Source organism: Brachyhypopomus gauderio, chromosome 18 (genome assembly GCF_052324685.1).
Source record: "Brachyhypopomus gauderio isolate BG-103 chromosome 18, BGAUD_0.2, whole genome shotgun sequence".
NCBI lineage: Eukaryota > Metazoa > Chordata > Actinopteri > Gymnotiformes > Hypopomidae > Brachyhypopomus > Brachyhypopomus gauderio.
The window spans coordinates 13,398,885-13,417,359 of record NC_135228.1 but is presented as its reverse complement, the minus strand read 5'-3'; the positions used below and the strand labels follow the sequence as shown (position 1 = coordinate 13,417,359).

General features: G+C 44.1%; 1 protein-coding gene across 4 annotated transcripts in view; it reads right to left on the bottom strand.

Annotated features, from left to right (window-relative positions):
* The window catches only part of sgcd (sarcoglycan, delta (dystrophin-associated glycoprotein)), a 152,499-nt gene that overhangs the window by 45,907 nt on the left and 88,117 nt on the right, over window positions 1-18,475 (bottom strand). For 3 of the 4 annotated variants that reach the window (XM_076979509.1, XM_076979510.1, XM_076979507.1), the window contains exon 2: window positions 9,234-9,419. In XM_076979509.1, coding sequence (XP_076835624.1) covers window positions 9,234-9,419 — 186 coding nt within the window. Of the gene's footprint in view, window positions 1-9,233; window positions 9,420-17,568; window positions 17,748-18,475 lie in introns of those variants that run through there. The other variant, XM_076979508.1, reaches the window with a different exon arrangement.

Sequence of the window (18,475 nt, the reverse complement as noted above, 5' to 3'; positions counted from 1 at the left end):
ACAAGGTGTGTTGGCAACTTAAGAGCCCCATGGGATTTAATGAAATTGCTGTGTTGTATCAGATCATTCAGTTTTATTAGGATAATTCAGGACTGCGGGCCCAAGTATGCTTTATTGCTTGATATTGCAGAGAGTTCCACAGCTGAGCGCGGAAGGCTCTAACGATGTGAGTAGAGTTTCAGCACCGAGGAGCAGAAGCAGACCTTTCAGTGTAGGACACCACTTGCACATCTCTACATGATCTCTCTCTCTCTCTCTCTCTCTCTCTCTCTCTCTCTCTCTATATATATATATATATATATATATATATATATATATATATATATATATATATATATGTGGATAGATTCATTGAGTATCCTTGTATTTACTGCCACGCCCCTCCCACCGTCTTCAACTCTCAGAACATTACAGCCCAAACTGCTGACTGTCATAACTAAGCAGATGGTGTGGTCTGCCAGGCCTTCCCCAGGGGAATACATGTTTATCTCCACCACAGCTGGCCCCCCCCCACCCATTACAGCAAACATCCTTGACACTGGCTACGCACCCCCAGCAACCCCCCACCCCTCCTCCCCACCATGAGCCCACCTACCCGCCCTCAAATAGTCGATGTAGCACTTGGCTGCAAACAACCACAATGATGTACCCAGGGCCATTGTGGTCCACCTGTCTGCCCCACTGCCATCCCTCCCGCCAGGTCGTTTGTTGGGGGGTCTCTGCTACACCTCCATTTTGCTCTGCCTCCCTGACCTTTTCTGGACCGCTGCTCAGTTGAGAGTTTCATAGTCACACGCACATCATAAAAATCTGCAAATTAAGCAAGCAGCGAATCGAACAAGCTGGTGGCCCGGCTGTTTGGATGCAAATCGGGCCAATTTGTGCAATACAAAGCCCTCGGTCTGCATGAGCACACAATCGTTCTGCACAATACTAAGTCCATTTGGCCCGCTACCTCCCCCGCGCTTTTCTGCAGCTCTCTCGTCCGCTGATCCCCAGGTAACCAAAACAGCAGAGAAACAAATCACATTCAGTTAAAGGCACCTAAATTTTTCTTCTTCTGTTTGTGCTGTTGCCTTAAGCAATTGTTTCTCTCATCGTAGAAAGTACACAGATTCCACTTCCAACAGTGAGTACACCTGGTGCCTTGATACCGAATGAGCAGACACCACTTTTTGTTCCTCACTCCTACTGATAACATAATTAAAACAGGCAAACAAATCTCCTAGACTGGCGCAGCAGTGCTTTGCGCATGTAAATGTATGCATTTGCAGAGCAGCACCCCCCTCCCCACAAAAAAAATGCCCCACTGAACAGATGCTGTAGTTTTCCAGTTCAACATAGTTCCTGCTTCTTGTAATGGTGCGTGTTCCTGACTCTGGCCCCTCCCCCGCCCTGCACACATCACCAGGCGCGCCATTTGGGGCATGGTCAGCACCAGTAATGGAAGTAACAAGATGTAACCTTCCTTGTGTATTAAATTATTTTTCTTTCGCAAGAACCCAGCATTGCCAGCATGTTTGGGGGGAAAAAAAACAGTTAAAGACGCAGTAAACGCTGGGTAAAAGTAGTAGCCTCTCCGCTAGGTGCTATCACGAGACAGGTGTTCTCATTGGCAGTCTTATCTTAACAAGTAAAACCCCAAGGGCAAATCTGGCCCAGAAACAATTTCTTCCTGCTTTGGTCTTGTCCCATTGAACCTTGACACTGGCAGAACAAGGGTTTGGCCCAGAGCCTTAACAAGAGCAATCTGTGCCAGGGGAGCAGCTCTCACGAACACAGTAACAGCAAGTTTCGAGTGGTTACACTGCGGGCTGTTCCGGGCGGGAGCAAATTCAATTTCCTAGCTGGACAAGGAGGCCATGCTCCATCACTGCCCTTTGATGGAGCGACACTGAAGCATCCAGGGGTCGTAGATCAGTCCCTGCAGAGCAGTGACGCGCATCCCAGACGAGAGCCACCAGTCTGGGCAGGCACTCGGCAGGAGCCCTGGGCTCCAGTCTCTCGCCCCATTAGTCTGCAGGCTCTTCCAGGCCCAGATCATGAATAGGGAAGCCTGGCCCGGAGCCCATATTTAGACAACCTGGTCTTCTAGAATGCACAGACCATGCTTATGCATCTGAAATAATGTAGTCCCAGAAATACTTCTCAGGAGTCTCCACTGAAGAGTACTCCAGGTAAGACTTGTTATAACTTATTAATGCCTTACTATTTTTGTATTGCACTTTCTATAACTGATTCACCTTCGACACAAATGACTCGAGTTGGAATCCAAAAACTAAACCAGTAAACAACCAAACAAAAACCAAGCCAGCCAACAGTCAAACTAACCAGTTCTCACCACATTTGTATCTGTTATTATGTTTTAAAGTGCTTTGTATTAACAAAATTTACAGTATCTGCCTTGAAAATAGGTCTATATCCAAGTGATGTAAATGTTTATTTCGGGAGAGCTTCTTGTAACTGTTCTTCTTAGTAAAAGTCATTAGTCAAAAGAGAACTGAGTAGCCATATCATGTAAATGTTCTGTTTTTAAAAGATGCTGTAAGAACCTTTGTTTTCTTGTGAGGGCTGACAGACAACACACAGTAGGCTGACCTGAGGTCAGTGGAGATGAATGTAGAGTTAGTTACAGCTTTGCAATCGGTTCACAGGGTCAGCAGTGTGCCTTTGCGGTCCCTGTACTAGAAACCAAGTCAGCCTTTGTGCTTCATTCTGTTCTTCTGTCCAGGAACCCTTAATCAATAACTTTCTATCATGTGCCGGATTCCTCGACATAACACAGATGAGTCATCTTGATTGAATGCCTGTAGCAAGAGAGCGAAAATGAAATCTGAGTAGCGAAGTCTCGGCTGGTTTACTGAGCTGCCCTTCTAGGTACATAAACATTGAATACAAAAAAAAAGGCTTACAATCCGAAAATACAAGAACAACAGAAAGTTTGATCTGACATAACTCAATTCCGCAGTTACAGGAGAGATCCAGAGATACTGACTGGTTCTATTGGCTGTGAGAGTGTATTTTGATTTGAGGGCATTGACATTTGTGGTTTGCGTGGGGGTGTATCTCATCTTGCTAGACTCCTCTTGATGAAATGAGTACAGTGGCACAAGAGAGATTGAGAAGGCCAGAGAACAAACAGGGTCAGAGGCAGGAGGAGCCAGCTAGCTAGGTGTCCCCCTCAATACACCCATGGAGGATCCATCATGGACATCCTTCCTACAAAAATAGGTCCCTGCACAGACCTGCACAGTTTTTTTCCCCTTTACTCCCTTTTGCGATGGCACGTCAAGTTTTATATGGTTGTCACAACTTCTCCAAGTTCTAGTACACACACTCCTCCACCTCTTCTGTGGGTACTGTATTATGACACAGGACAGCAAATTCACTCCCGCACTGCTCTGTCCCTTCCTACGATTGCCGGGTCCTTTCAAAAGCGTTTCCTGCTCCATATTTTGAGGACAGCATATTTTCAGTTCTGTCCTATCCTATATTTTTCAGGTCATGTGTCAGGTGATGTTCTTGCTACAAGCTAGCTTGTATCTTTCTGCACGAGGTTCAAACTTGTTAACTTGAGCCACTACATAGAGTACATCTACGTTCAGAACATAGCTGGGTTCATCCTTGTAGGACGGGAAACTGGCAGCACCAGAGTCGTACCCATTGTTTACCACCATTGTTTTATTGGTCATTTTTTGAGATGTCACTTTACCAATCAGCATTCAACCCTCCACATACAATGAGGTAGTATCCGCACCGGATCATATGCTTGAAATGTGATTGTGGTCATTTAAACATAATCCTGGCATTTGCCAAAACCAAGATATGTGAAAATACGTGAAAAACAGATATGCAAATCAAATATTCATTTGAAAGCCTCCCCTACAGACATCAGCCACTCCATTCAGAAAGAAGTGAGCTAAGTGTTCACCACCTGCGCACAGGCCATTTAGTTCCCGCCCTCACCTCGGTGCCCTGTGATATCCCACGAGCACTGCCTCCGCTGTCCAGACCTCTGAAACCTTGCTAAATCCTTCTGGAGAGTCTCTATTCTCCGAAGGCCACCAAAAACCATCCCTCGGTGATGTCACTTGGAAGGCTTAGAACACTCATCACAGTCACAACCCCCAAGGAGTTCTATTAACTGAGATGTGAAGCTTGCACTGGTCCCCGAGTGCTGCTGGTGTGTGTGCGCATGTGCACATGCATGTGCATAGATGGGTGTGTGCATGACTGAGTGTGTGATCTGCTGACTCGAATTCACACTTGACCCATGGCTTACACAAAGCCTTTGTGACAAGCTGCTAGTGGGATTCTTCCGCAGCCGCCGAGCTGCTTGTGACATACATTTCCATAATGGCCTGTGAGGGTATCAAGGAGGTGGTACTTGAATGAGAGCAGACAGCACAAGCTAACAGTTCTCTTATTGATATAAATAGAGCTGCCAGAAACTGGAAGCCTACTCCAAACCCGTCTCCAACATGACTTCAGGCTGACTGTTTATCATGAACACTACCTTGTAGCAAATGCAGAGGAAAAACAGTCATTTCATCACTATATATATATACACACACACACACACACACACACACACATACATACATACACATGCTTCTTCAGGCTTTTACTTTTCATGCTAATACCTACACACTACATGTAAGATTGGTGCTTCTTATTCACAATGTTTCAGCCAGTAATAAACCCAGGTTGAATTGTGCTTCTTAAGGTTCATTTTCAAAGACTTTCTCAAGAAAACACAAGAATGTTCTACAAAATATGCACTTCATATGTGTTAAACCTGTTTTTACAGCACTAACTAATGGGTCCTTAGTTTAAGAAACTTAATTAATATACACTCACCAGCCACTTTATTAGGTACACTTTGCTAGCACCGGGTTGGTCCCCCTTTTGCCTTCAGAACTGCTTTAATCCTTCGTGGCATAGATTCAACAAGGTACTGGAAACATTCCTCAGAGAGTCTGGTCCATATTGACATGATAGCATCACGCAGTTGCAGCAAATTTGTTGGCTGCACATCCATGATGCAAATCTCCCATTTCACCTCATCCCAAAGGTGCTCTGTTGGATTGAGATCTGGTGACTGTGGAGGTCATTCGAGTACAGTGGACTCATTGTCGTGTTTAAGAAACCAGTCTGAGATGATTCGCGAATTTATGACATGGCGCGTTATCCTGCTGGAAGGAGCCATCTGAAGATGGGTACACTGTGGTCATAAAGGGATGGACATGGTCAGCAACAATACTCAGGTAGGCTGTGGTGTTGACACAATGCTCAATTGGTACTAATGGGCCCAAAACGTGCCAGGAAAATATCCCCCACACCACTGCAGCACCACCACTACCAACCTAAGCCATTGTTACAAGGCAGGATGCATTCATGCTTTCATGTTATTGAAGCCTAATTCTGACCCTACCATCCAAATGTCACAGCAGAAATCGAGACTTATCAGACCAGCCAACGTTTTTTCAATCTTCTATTGTCCAATTTTGGTGAGCTTGTGTGAATTGTAGCCTCAGTTTCCTGTTCTTAGCTGACAGGAGTGGTACCCGGTATGGTCTTCTGCTGCTGTAGCCCATCCACCTCAAGGTTTAATGTGTGGTGCATTCAGAGATGCTCTTCTGCATGCCTCAGTTGTTACGATTGGTTATTTGAGTTACTGTTGCTGTTCTATCAGCTTAAACCAGTCTGGCCAATCTCCTCTGTCCTCTGGAATCAAGGCATTTGCGCCCACAGAAATGCCGCTTACTGGATATTTTTCGGACCATTCTCCATAAACCCTAGAGATGGTTGTGCATGAAAATCCCAGTAGATCCGCAGTTTCTGAAATACTCAGACCAGCCTGTCTGACACAAAAAACCACGCCACGTTCAAAGTCACTTAAATTACCATTCTTCCCATTCTGATGCTCGGTTTGAACTGTAGCAGATTGTCTTGGCCATGAGTTGCTGCCATGTGATTGGCTGATTCGACATTTGCATTAATGAGCACCTGGAAAGGTGTACCTAATAAAAGTGGCCGGTGAGTGCAATTAGTCTGTAATATCTCTTTAAACTGTGGTAGTGTGTATATAATACACAATATAGCCTACATTAATTGTATACACACACACTCACTCAACCAAGTTTACAAAAGCAAATGAAACAAAGATTTATAAAGATTTGAACCCATCCTGTCATTATGTGAATATTATGTTATGGTCAAGCACGCATGAGGAAGTGGACAGCATTGTCCTTGAGCTCCGTGTCCCTATGAAGCCTGCGTCGGCTCGGTACCGCCGTGTCATCGTCTCCGGGTATTAGGGGACCTTCACTATTCCACCCCTTCCACAGCTTTGACACGTCGGCCCACACCGATGGGTTAGCAGGCAATTTCAGGTGACATGAGTCTGGGAAAAAAGACCTCCAGCTGCTCGTCTGCATCTGTGCATTCCCCCGCCCTGATCTCCACGGCTCCCCCGTGCACCTGCTACCTTTCATGCCTGTTCCTTTTCAAAGCAGCCTGACGGCTTCTCATATCAAAACTAGCAAGACTTTTAACCCACGTTACAGGGAAGTGTCAGACCTGCATAGCTGCCATACACATCTTGCACTGCTTAACTAAGAATGTTGTTTTTACTGGTAGCGTTGCATGCCAGAATCTGTAGATTCCAGACTTCTGCTGTACGATGAAGTCTGGTCTGTCAAGTCTTGTTTTGTAAGACCTCTGCTCTAACCCTAGGGAAGCTTGCTGTACCCTTACTAGAAATGGATAATTATTATTAGCGTATAAACCAAGCTGTTGTTGTGCCACGTAGTGACTGCGACACTGGTACAGTATGTTGGGGGATACTTCTAGCTTGTGTTTTCTTTTGTTTGGTTAGCAGTAGCCACTGTTTACACAGTAACATTTAGCCAACAGTCAAGGTATTCTGGGGTCATACACTGGTATACATCGAGGTCAGAGAAGTCTTCTTGCTAAGGAAGAACACTAGTATTTATAGATGGTTCTTGAGAGACCGTCTGTGGAACTAGTAATATTTATCCAGTTGAAATACATGTTGTCTGTCCTCAGAGAATTCATCTTACACGTTACAATGAAGTATAATGTTCCAAAGTAATGTTACAGTAATGCAAGTACTTGTCTCTGTAACAAAGTGATTTAATGCCTTACAGTTAGAAATCTTATCACATTACAGTTACAAAGGTAAAATAAAAACTGTAACTGTTACAGTTCCCTCTTTAGCGTTGTTGCGCCATTAGGTTTTGTTTTGGTTTCTTTCTCTGCTCTTGTCTCCTGTCTTGTGAATCCCCACCCTTATTGATTTCACCTGTATCTCCTTTTCCTTAATTGGCCTGGATATTTATACGGTGTTCTCCTGTCTCTGTTGTTGGTCATTGCTGTTGCTGGTTTCACAATGTAGATTTTTGCACAGGCACCCACGCCCTGCCACAGCTGACTACACTATGTGTCATGTGACTGTGAATGTGACAAGGGCAACACAAACACAGTTAGGCTACAGTGGCAGAGGAGGACAAGACTTGATGTTTCCATAAATGGAGAGATTGTCATTCTTTCGAATTTGTTTTTCCCACAAAGCTGAAAATACCATCATGAAGTGTAAGTTATGTCCAAGAGTTGCAAAAGTTTTATTGGCCTATGGTTTTTTATTGCATTAATATATTAGTTATGTTCAGACCAACTGGACTTGTTTAGAGAATATCTGGTATAGTAACATCAAATATAGTGACGTTTCATTTAAAATGGTTCCATGTTTACTGCTGTTTTTTTTTTTTTTTGTTCCTAAATAAACTACTGAAAGGACTATTGTGTGCCACTTTAGTATTTTGCAGTTGGTACAGATTTGCTTGTAGATTTGATTCAAGTATAACTGTATAGGTTTTATGATGTAGCCTACAAATAACGAGTAATTGCATTACTTTTCCATGAAGTTATGAGTAAAGCAATCCCATGACAATTCATTACAAGTAACTGGTAAATATTTTGAGCATGTAACTAATCTATTAACAGCATCACAATATACAGTTCACATCAAGACAGTTCATATCTACTGTGTATAACATTGTTTAATTATGTGGGGCCATCATTCTTCAAAATTAACTGTAGTTCTAGGGACTGAAAGCTCTTAATAACACCTTAAGGGTCTTTGCAGTCTTTAGTCTTATAATAAGGTATGGTGTGCAGCCAAAGAACCAGCCTGAAGTATGGCTCAGAGTATAGCACGTTTTTGTTTTTGGTACCAGAGTACCACAATTCTCTGATGGAAAATATAGCTCTGGGCGTTTTAAGACACCATGTGCCATCTGATGCGTCCTCACGAGGACGGTTGTGTACATACAGATGCCAGTGTGTGTCTAACTCGGGTAGCAGTGCCAAATTTGAAACTTAAGACTCCTACACAAATGTTGCTTGTGCTTTAATCAAAGGGCATATAAACGGTGTCCATTACAAGCTAGCCTCAATGCATAGGTCTATTTTATGAAAATGAGCTTCATCTCATCTGTGACTTCTGGTCCTTGACTTAATGGTAAGGTAGACTATAGCTAAAAGAGACATATTCCCTATTTATGCAATCAACAGAAGTTCCAGTCAAAAAGAATCTACATTTTTGTTAAATTACATGTGTGTTAGAAGTGTCTGCTATGGCCAAAATCACAGTTTTTTTCCTGGACTAAGTATCCAGTAGAAACCCACACAAGATAGACTACTGAAAACAGAAACTAGCCAAAAAAGCTCTGCAATGAGAAACTACTCTGAAACTTCACACCCAACAGCATGAGACAACATATTTGAGAAATTCCTCCCTTCAGAGGCTGGATAATCTGACCCTTAACTATTTTTGCCTAACTGGGGGAGTTTCCGCCAATTAAACAAAGACCCAGAGCCTAACAGAAGCAGGTCCAGATGGTCAGTAGTCACACAGGAGGTGGGAAAGGAAGCACAACCGCTGGGACCTCGGTGAGTCGAAGCGGAGGCAGTCCAGCGTTAATGCTGGGAGCAGGCTGACCACTGTGAGCCAAATGAGAGAAATGAAAGCCGCTTTCTGCCTAGCCACGGCCCGCGATTACCAAGCCGTGATTGGAGGACCCCCGTGGTGAGAGAAGCCATTATTTCCCTCTCCCTCCAGTCAGTTAAAGAATCAATGTTTCCTGTGTGGTAGCGAAGTTCATGAGGTCTGGAGGGGTGCGGGGCAGGGAGAGGAAGGCGGCACTTACTATGGTGAAGTTCATGACCTTTAGAATCCAGATGGTGAGCGCGAGGTTGACCAGAATGAGGATCATGAGGAGGAGGACGAAGAAGTAAAGGCAACGTTTCCGCCAGCCATAGATGCCCACTTTGTACACTTGCGGTTTCTCTGTGTTCTGGACATTGTTCCTATGAGTGCACTGTTCTTGGGTCATCTGCAGAGGAGAACACAAAAGCCCGTGTCAATCGGACAAACCAATAATGGCCTACCCAGCTCCCATCTCCAACACTGGTCTACACAGTCATGTGATCAGCATATGTCATGTGATCAGGTTATGTTGACCAACGGCTTCAGGCAGGAATCAAAACCGAATGACTTTGATACATAACTCAACTCCGTCCTGGGAATCTCACTTTCTCTGGCCCTCTGCCACTGATGCCTGGCATTTAACTTGGACTCTAATCATCTGGTTGAGAATGGCAGAAGGTGTTGTACATTTCAATGCCATAATAATAGCCTAATAACTCAGGGCCAAAATACAATTTACAGTTTACAGCTCCGGGAGGCCGGAGCTGCGGCAGCACAGCCAATCGCACTTGACAACCGCACATTCAGTGCTAACTGAAACAAATGAGTCCGGACAGCTCCGAGAATACTGCAAAGCAAAAGAGTGCACAGTGAAAAACTCCGTGATTATTCGCCTTCTCCGTATCATTGCTTTTAACATCCTCCGCTTGGTCATTATCATGCTTCAGACTGTAAGGGTCGCTGCATTTTAAGCGCACGGTCCGTCACATTAGTGCAAATCGGTGTGAGCTGCCAACGAATTGCACAGCACTGCAGCTGCACCCACAGGACAAAACAGCTGCTACTGTACACGCGCATGTCCCAGAATGCACTGCCTCGAACGGCAACCATCAGGAACAATATACCGCCATCACATTTAAGGGCGGCGGCCCGAGTGTGTTGCTCATGATGTCGGTGAAAAGAATATGGTTCTTTGGCCCTTTCAGCTAAGAGGAAAGGGAAAAGAGGAGCCCTTGTCAAAAGCCAATGGAAAATGTTACAAACATGGCAGATGAGTGGATATACCAGGTGTCTACGCCCTGGAAACTGTGTGTGGAGAACCTGCGTGCTACAGAATTAGACACAGCCAAGAGAAAGCTGGTGTCAAACCCCATATACTTGCAGAAACTTCAGGCAATATGTAGAGATGAAACTTATATGCTCAAATCCCAATTTGAGCACATACACCTGTATTATATTCATGTTCCTCTACTTTTTAGAATGGGATTATGTGTTAAAAAGCTATGACATCTTAAACTAATAATTACATTGGCAAATAATGACTATTGACCCAACAGCTTCTATATAGTGCTTTCATCTGGACCTTACAATGAGTCAGAGGCAGACTTAAGCTTTCACTGAAAGCCTCATTGTCTTCCCTACAGAGATAATTGCAGACCAAGTGTATGGCCTTAAAAAACTATGCACATCAAAATTAATGTGTCCCCTATAGTCATTTGCTTAGTCATCTATTGCTTAGTCGCTTGCCATAACAGCTTCCATACAGTCGTCCACATGATGAGTCTCATACAGCCGCCCATAGATTTAGCATTAATGAGAGTTGTGGAATGACTAATGGGACTCATTGATGAAAAACAACATAATTCATTTGCTAATGGTTCTCTGTGGGGGGGAGGCAAACTCTGGCATTCCACTTTTAACTGCACGGGGATGAGTGCTCTTCACAGCTGAGTAAGTTCTGCTCTCTAAAATAAGAGAGGGGCTTTTTTGGGCTCTGTGCCATTTCACGTGAGATTTTGCCATCTGAAAACAAAAGCGAAACGCAGCCGCCTCTGGGTTATGCATTCAAACGGCGTTGGTTCAGATCTAATGAGCTGAACACACAGAGCATCCCGCTCCTCTGAACTTGTGTGTAATATCACCGAAACTCAACCGTGCAGTGCTAGTACACTGACAAACAAGACAATGTGTACAGGTCTAATAAGCAAGTTATTTTTTTCTGCTATCACACCACCCCCCACCTCCCCTCACACAGAAGTTTACATGCAGTAGCATAAGCACAAAAATTATTATCTTCCCAGATGTATTATGCATGACATTGATTTGTGCAATATTAGACTTGGTCTTAATTAGTCATCATCTACTTTTTTAACTATAATATTTAAACATAATAGGGCTATTACTCAATGCTTAAGGTTGTTCTGTATAAGGAGATGGAACTGTGGTGAGTAGCCCTGTTAGACACCTCCCTGAGTGACCCACGGTTCAGACTGCTTTTAAAGCCATGTGAGGAAGGCTACAGTGAACAGATATTATGATCTGGACTCTTCTCATAATACAGCAAGTCAACATCCCTCCAAAATCCTAGATCGACAGATGCTGTTGTGGGTGTTGAGTCACCACTGCCACTACGTAGATATACGACATACAAACGATCTTTTTGCATCTAATTACATGTTGCATAAACCACATAATGGAGTATGCAAGATGTAACTGGCAGCAAAATGATCAAAATATAAAAGTAAACCGTTCTAACCCCAGATGTAATATTTCATTAAAGAAAAACTTTTTGCATATGCTGTGTTTAAGTATTCGAGCAGCACTGTAAAACAGAGGCTATATATATGCAGTCCTGAAGTATTCTTCAATTTTTCTGCTACTTCAGTCAGTGCAACAGTCCAAGAGAGTGTGAACCATCTAACAGGCCCATTTCATCACCACAGAGCATCCCTACCAAGTTGAAAAACAATGGCTGGCACTCGTAGTCACAAGCGAAATAAAACATGCACTCCAAATTAAGACACCAAAACAAAACCTAGGGAGAAAATGGAAGAAGGCAAAGAAATGAAGAGGTTACACAAAGCTTGCTGTAATTAGGATGTTTGGGGGCTGTGGCCTGCAGCCTTAAAGAGGCAGTTCAGTCAAAAATGCTAGTCAACAAAATGCTAGCGAGACACAAAATGGTTATGCTCTTTAAGCAGCTCTGAAACGGATTCAGACGATCAGGAGTCAAGGATAAGAAAGGCTGGAAAAGAGGAGTGCCAAAAGACGTCAACTGCTGAAGGGCAGGTCATGGGAAATTAAACCTTGCTACATCTCATGGGAGAGGTAGGGATGGCAAGGTTATCACCTGGGAACCTCAGCGTTCTTCTCTGCTCTACCCTTGTCAGGATCCAAAACCTGAATTGTTAAGGCTGTACAGTAAAAGGGAGCAGGAGGAGAAATAAAGTCAGAGTGACTTGCAGGGAAAGATCAAGGCCCATCGATCTGTGAACATTACACCACAGTCAAACAGTCACTGCCAACGGGGGATACATTTTATCCAAATGTGGAGGATCATTATAATTTTCCAGACTGCGCGGTGTTCTTGATGCAACCTCGGTTCCATTTAAACTAAAGCATCCTGGTTTTGATGTCCGTATTATATAGCCTATAGTTCTACAGAACAAACTGCATGCCATTAGCAGGAACTATTGGCGCTGAAGTGTTCTTCATGAGCAGAGATAGCTAACAGATTTTTATGGCATGTTGACATATTCAGTGCAAAACCCTGCAGCAGCCTTTCTTCTCCTCCGGCTACCACCAGAGAGGATGAGACAAAAGGGAAAATATGATCTGCTGAATGCAGAGCAGGAAGAGGTTAGTGGATTCTCTGCAGCCTAACCTGGAACTATTACGGCACTTCTGATTTGAGTCGGCTGGAGCGGGCGACACGGTGAAGTCAGACAGGCAAGTTCCCGTACAAAGGCCTTGTAACATTTGAGCTAATGTCAGATAGTGAGGTACATAACAGGCCATAACCTTAAGGATCAAGCACTAAAACCTTATGACAGCTTTATACAAAATGCTGTAGCCTAATGCTTAAATGACTGAACCAATCATAAGACACTGGGGATCCAAAATTATCATACCCTATTGTGAGCCAAAACCGTAACTTAAAAAAAAGAACCTTAATTGCTGACCTTTATATCACTGACTTGTATTAATAAGCGTGTTGTCTATGGATTTTAGAGAAGACATCTACGAGTCCATGCATATATGCGTCTGAAAGGTCTGTATCCCCTCTGGGTGGCAGCTCTGTATGGAAACTCCTCCATCAAATTCCACTCCCTTGCACCACCATGGGTAAATATAATAATTTAAAGAAGCCATGACAACCTGAGCTGTACTAATATAGACAGTAATACCTATGCAGGAACAACCCACAGCCCATCATTCTTTCATAAGTGGGTAACGTCATACCGCGCCCATGCTGTGATTTATTTATTATACGCTTCCCAAATGCAGAAGCCGTTCTACGGTGCCCTTGACTCAAGGCGCTGGAAAGCTAACAATGGCGTTTGTGCATCACACCATCTCGCCTGTATCCTCCAGCTATTTTGAGGCTGCTGCCTAGAATACCACAGCGGAGGACTTGAGGCTAAGTCTCGCTCTTACAACACGCGTCTCCTGCGCTTTTTGTTCCAGTGGCACATCTGGCAGGCCAGGGAGCCGGGGCTCTCCGGGTAGGGTGATTCTTTAGCAATGACTCCAAGAAACACAGGGCCTGTCAAAAATCTGCAGCAAATGAAACACCTGCTCACGGCTTAGCCCACTTCCCTGGCACCGTGCTTACGTCACATTATTGGCAGCTCACTGGAAGAGCTCCAGGCTCGCACAGTTACATACCAAGCATTTTTCCCCATTATTTTCCCTCAGCTTTGTGTACCTAAACTTACCTTACACAGAAGCATACAATACGACATAGACTATGCATGATATATATATATATATATATATATATATATATATATATATATATATATATATATATATATATATATATATATAGTCGAGAGTCATTAGGGACAGGTTTCAAGTCAAGTGTGAAGTTTCTGTAGACGACTTAAGTGCGACTATAACTCGAGTGCCATCTTCGAAATGTTGAGCTGATATAGGTGTTCCTGATCTTTGAATTTTCGCTCGGGCTGAAACATTTTTCTCTGTGCTACATGAGGAGCCACGGTGCGGTGACTTGACACCACAAACAGTGGGAGGGAAAAGGCATTTTTGCATAAGTATGTCATCATGGGGTGAAAGAGATTTACTTTATTTACTGTGAGATATGGGGAAGGAGACTGCTCCCTGTCCTCAAGGGAGAACTACTGCAGGAAAGTGGTGGAATAAAAGTATTGGGGTCAAACAAATTCTGTATGTTCAAATGAGCAAGTCAGTCCCAGGGTAAAGGAAACACTAGCAAAAGTACAACCCTGTTTATGAAAACATTGCAGAGAGTCTCAGTTGAGACGCATTTTGTATTTGCGGAGAGTGATTTTGGACGACTAACTGTATGTATGCAAAAATTTTAAAGGGTCCTGAAATAAACTCTTGTGGCATTCTGCAATTGAAAAAGTGATTATTTTGCCATGTTAAATACCAAGAACAGCCCTATTGTGCGTGGAAATATGTTGGCAGAAAATGAATATGGACTCTCAATGGACATAAGTGTTTTGTGTTTGTGAACTGAATGACATGCATTTGGACACCAGAAAGGAACATACTGTATGAAAAATAAAAAAGGGTCCCTAAGTGATCCCTTGTGCACTCCACAATTAATAAATCTGTAATAATTATTTTTTTATCACTAGTTCTGGATTCTATAATTAGTAGAATGGCCAAAGTGGTCTTTTTTACCTTTGTATTTATTTATAGTATAACAGTACAGAAATTTTAAATCATGCATTTCTGATGTTAAAGTAGGTCATAAAATGCCTACTAAAAAAATAAATGTTGATCATTATTTATTTACTGATAAAAAAGCCTAGCTACATATTTGGCCAGCTGTATCAACCTAAGCATCTTGAACATACTGAAGAGTTTTGACGTGCTTAGATAACTTATTTTATAGTGCAAAATAATGTGTGACTAATTGTGTATCTAAGTAGTCAGAGGCAGAGCTAACATGAACCCAGGAGGCATCGCTAGCTGAACCTGACTGTCCTTCATCGCTGTCATAGCGAGTTTCATCGTGGTTTAGCATCACTAAAACCTCAATGGCTTATTTTTCTTCTGTGACAAAACCTCTCTGTTTGTTTTCATGTGGCATATTCAGTTGATATTTTTATTTTGTTGATATCATTATAAGCCATTTGACAATTTTGTAATAGATCTTCTGAGGTGGTGGCATGGTGGTGTGGTGGTTAGCACTGTCGCCTCACAGCAAGGTGGTCTGGGTTCAATTCTCAGTCTGGGCTGCTCTGTGTGGAGTTTGCATGTTCTCCCTGTGCCTGCGTGGGTTTCCTCTGGGTACTCCGGTTTCCTCCCACAGTCCAAAGACATGCGTGTTAGGTTGATAGATCACTCTAAATTGCCCGTAGGTGTGAGTGCGTGCGTGTGTGTTGGCCATGCGGTGGACTGGCGACCTGCCCATGGTGTACCCTGCCTTCGCCCGGAGATGCTGGGATTGGCTCCAGCCCCCCCGTGACCCCGACTAGCAGGATTAAGTGGTTCAGATAATGGATGGATGGATGTTCAGGTAAAACTGTATATTGATAAGATAATGGCAAACTTGCACAAAAATGGGAAAAAATATAATAATTAAAGCTAAAGTTACCTCTTTTGAATGAACATATTTGTGCTTTGTAATATATATTTTGATATTTTGTCAAATGTATTTGTCACGTTGAGGTCCCCGACCCCTCCTTTTGGGTGTGTATTTATGCGTCTGCGTCAGTGGATCTCCGTGGGTGCGGGGTGTCAACCCCTGAGGTATGCATCAACCCCTGAGGTACAGGTACTTGATAACAAACACCATCAAATATACCATGCCAGTCAGATCCATTCATGACTTGCTCCTCCATTGTGCAAAAACACCATGGCCAGACACCATTATGATCTACAGAGGAGCATAAAAGCATTCCTCACTGTGCAGTTCCAAAAAAGAGAATCACAGTAAATCTCTTCTTCTTACTTTTTGCCTCTCTTCCCTCCAGCTAGAGACAGCACCAGTGCTCCAGCGTGCTTGATTGTAAACAGATGAGGAGGTGCAGTTCTTCTGAAGTGGGCTTCTTCTTACATACCAGTGTTCCATACAACCATCTTTTTTTTTACTAGGACTCCTCAGACTTGCTGAGCAAGCAAATCTGACTCAAAGGAGGAGGATGATGCAGTCACAGGCTATATGTGAGCATGTCTATGCAGTTTAGGTACTTTACACAGTCAACAAGAAGTGGACAAGAAACTTTCTACATAGTGGAGGAAATAAGAGAAGTACTTCTGTTTTTAAGCAAAGCAAGGCCAAAAAGCAAAACTGAGAATAGCTGGTTCTTGAAAGCATGTGGTTGCCACTTTCTTTAAGGTGTTCATATTTTGAGAACTTCGCCTTCACTTTACTTTTGCACCTTTGAAAGTTCTTGAGCCACAACCCTCTGGCAAAATGCAGACAATGAATGGCCCTAGAAATGAATTCAAGGCCAGTTCCGCTCTTCAGCAGCTAATAGCTGTGTTTAGGCCCAGGGCTGAGACGTGCTTCTGAGGCAGGAGGCCTCATAACCTCCGTCAGCTGTGGAGCTCATGCTCCAGCTAGGGAATATCCCCCTCCCCCCTCCGAGAACTTTATCCACCCTTCCCATTGAAAAGCTCACCATGTCCCAGCAAATCACAACAGCAACAAACCAACAGCTGGCACCGGCACAAGCCCGCGATCGCTGCCTCTCTTACGGCCCACGACTCTGCCTTGTAGCTGGTGGAACACGAATGAAAAAGAGTGATCCTTCCCATCAGCGACCTCCTCCGCCCCACACCCCAACGATAACGCTGCGATCTTTTTACAGCAAACTCCACTGTTACTTATTTATAGCAACATATCCCAGAGGGTCACAGTAATTGAAACCAGACGCAGGGAGGAGGTGAAGTGAAGAAACAACAGCTACTGGACTCTGAGAGAGTGAGAAAGAGAGAAAGAGAGAGAGAATAAAGTAGGAAGGAAACTGGGGGTGGGGAGAAAAAACTCTTAAACCTTCTGTATTGCATCCGCCAGAACCTTTGGCATGGGGAGTCCCCACCCCCATGGTTTGAAATTAAATATCATACTCTATCCCTGAGATCACAGTGCACACCTAAAATAAACCAGTCCAAGTGGCAGAAGAAGTGGGAAACAAAGAGAAAAGCCCAACAGCCACGTAAACAACAGCTGACTGGACTAGTAACAGCAGCACTTCTGTCCAACCCCCCGGGACAAAGAAGCAGCAGAATTAGGAAGACCCAGACCAGTTTCCCTCCTGCCGAGCCACGCATGCCCAGTAAAGCCAGCAAACACACACAAAATCAGCGGCAAGACCCGGGGACCAGAAACTTACCATCCTGCTCAGTTCTCTCCCCTTATAATCCCCAGCACGAATGCCCAAGCTGTAGTAGTCAGGGTGTGTCAGGCAGATAAAACAAGACTGAAGCTCCTCTAAATCACTGCATGAGGCCTTGCGCTCACTCTCACCCGCTCTTTCTCTGACTCTGACGGACTCCAGGCAGTCGCTCTAACTTCACCCCCCCCCCCCTCCCCCCACACACACAAGCCCGACACCCCTCCTCCCCCCGTCAGCTTTTCCAATAACAGACAGACGGCCAAGTCCCAGCCCCGCGCCTGGAGGAATTTCCTGGACTCTCCTCGCACAGCCCGTTATTCGGAGGCCGATGCAGCTTGAACCACACCACCACGTCAGAGAGAAGGAGGGAGAGAGAGAGAGAGAGAGAGAGAGAGAGAGAGAGAGAGAGAGAGAGAGAGAGAGAGAGAGAGAGAGAGTGTGTTGATGGTTTCTCCACCACTCTGCTAGAGCCTAAGTTACAACCCATCTGGTGTCCAGCCAGATTTAGAATGTAGGGAAGGTGAGGCTGGGGTGGGTATTTTTATTTTTGTTGTGGCCCCTGCTTGACCATATGTGTGTGTGTGTGTGTGTGTGTGTGTGTGTGTGTGTGTGTGCGTTGGTTTATGTGGTTTACAGAGACTTTTCACCTGATTACATACCGACATTACCAGGACATTTGGGTTTATCAGGACAGGGCTGGTGTCCTCATAATTCCGGCACTGTAGATGCTCTTATCTAAGTGAGAGAAGCTCCCTCTCAAATTTTGGGGCCATGTCCTTATACACCATAAAACCATGAAAATCGCTTTACACAGTGTTGTCCCAGAATTTAGTATAGCGCCCCCCGTAGCCTGGTGTCGGAAATGCTCCTGTGTGCCCTCAGTGTTACGATTTGCGATTTCTGA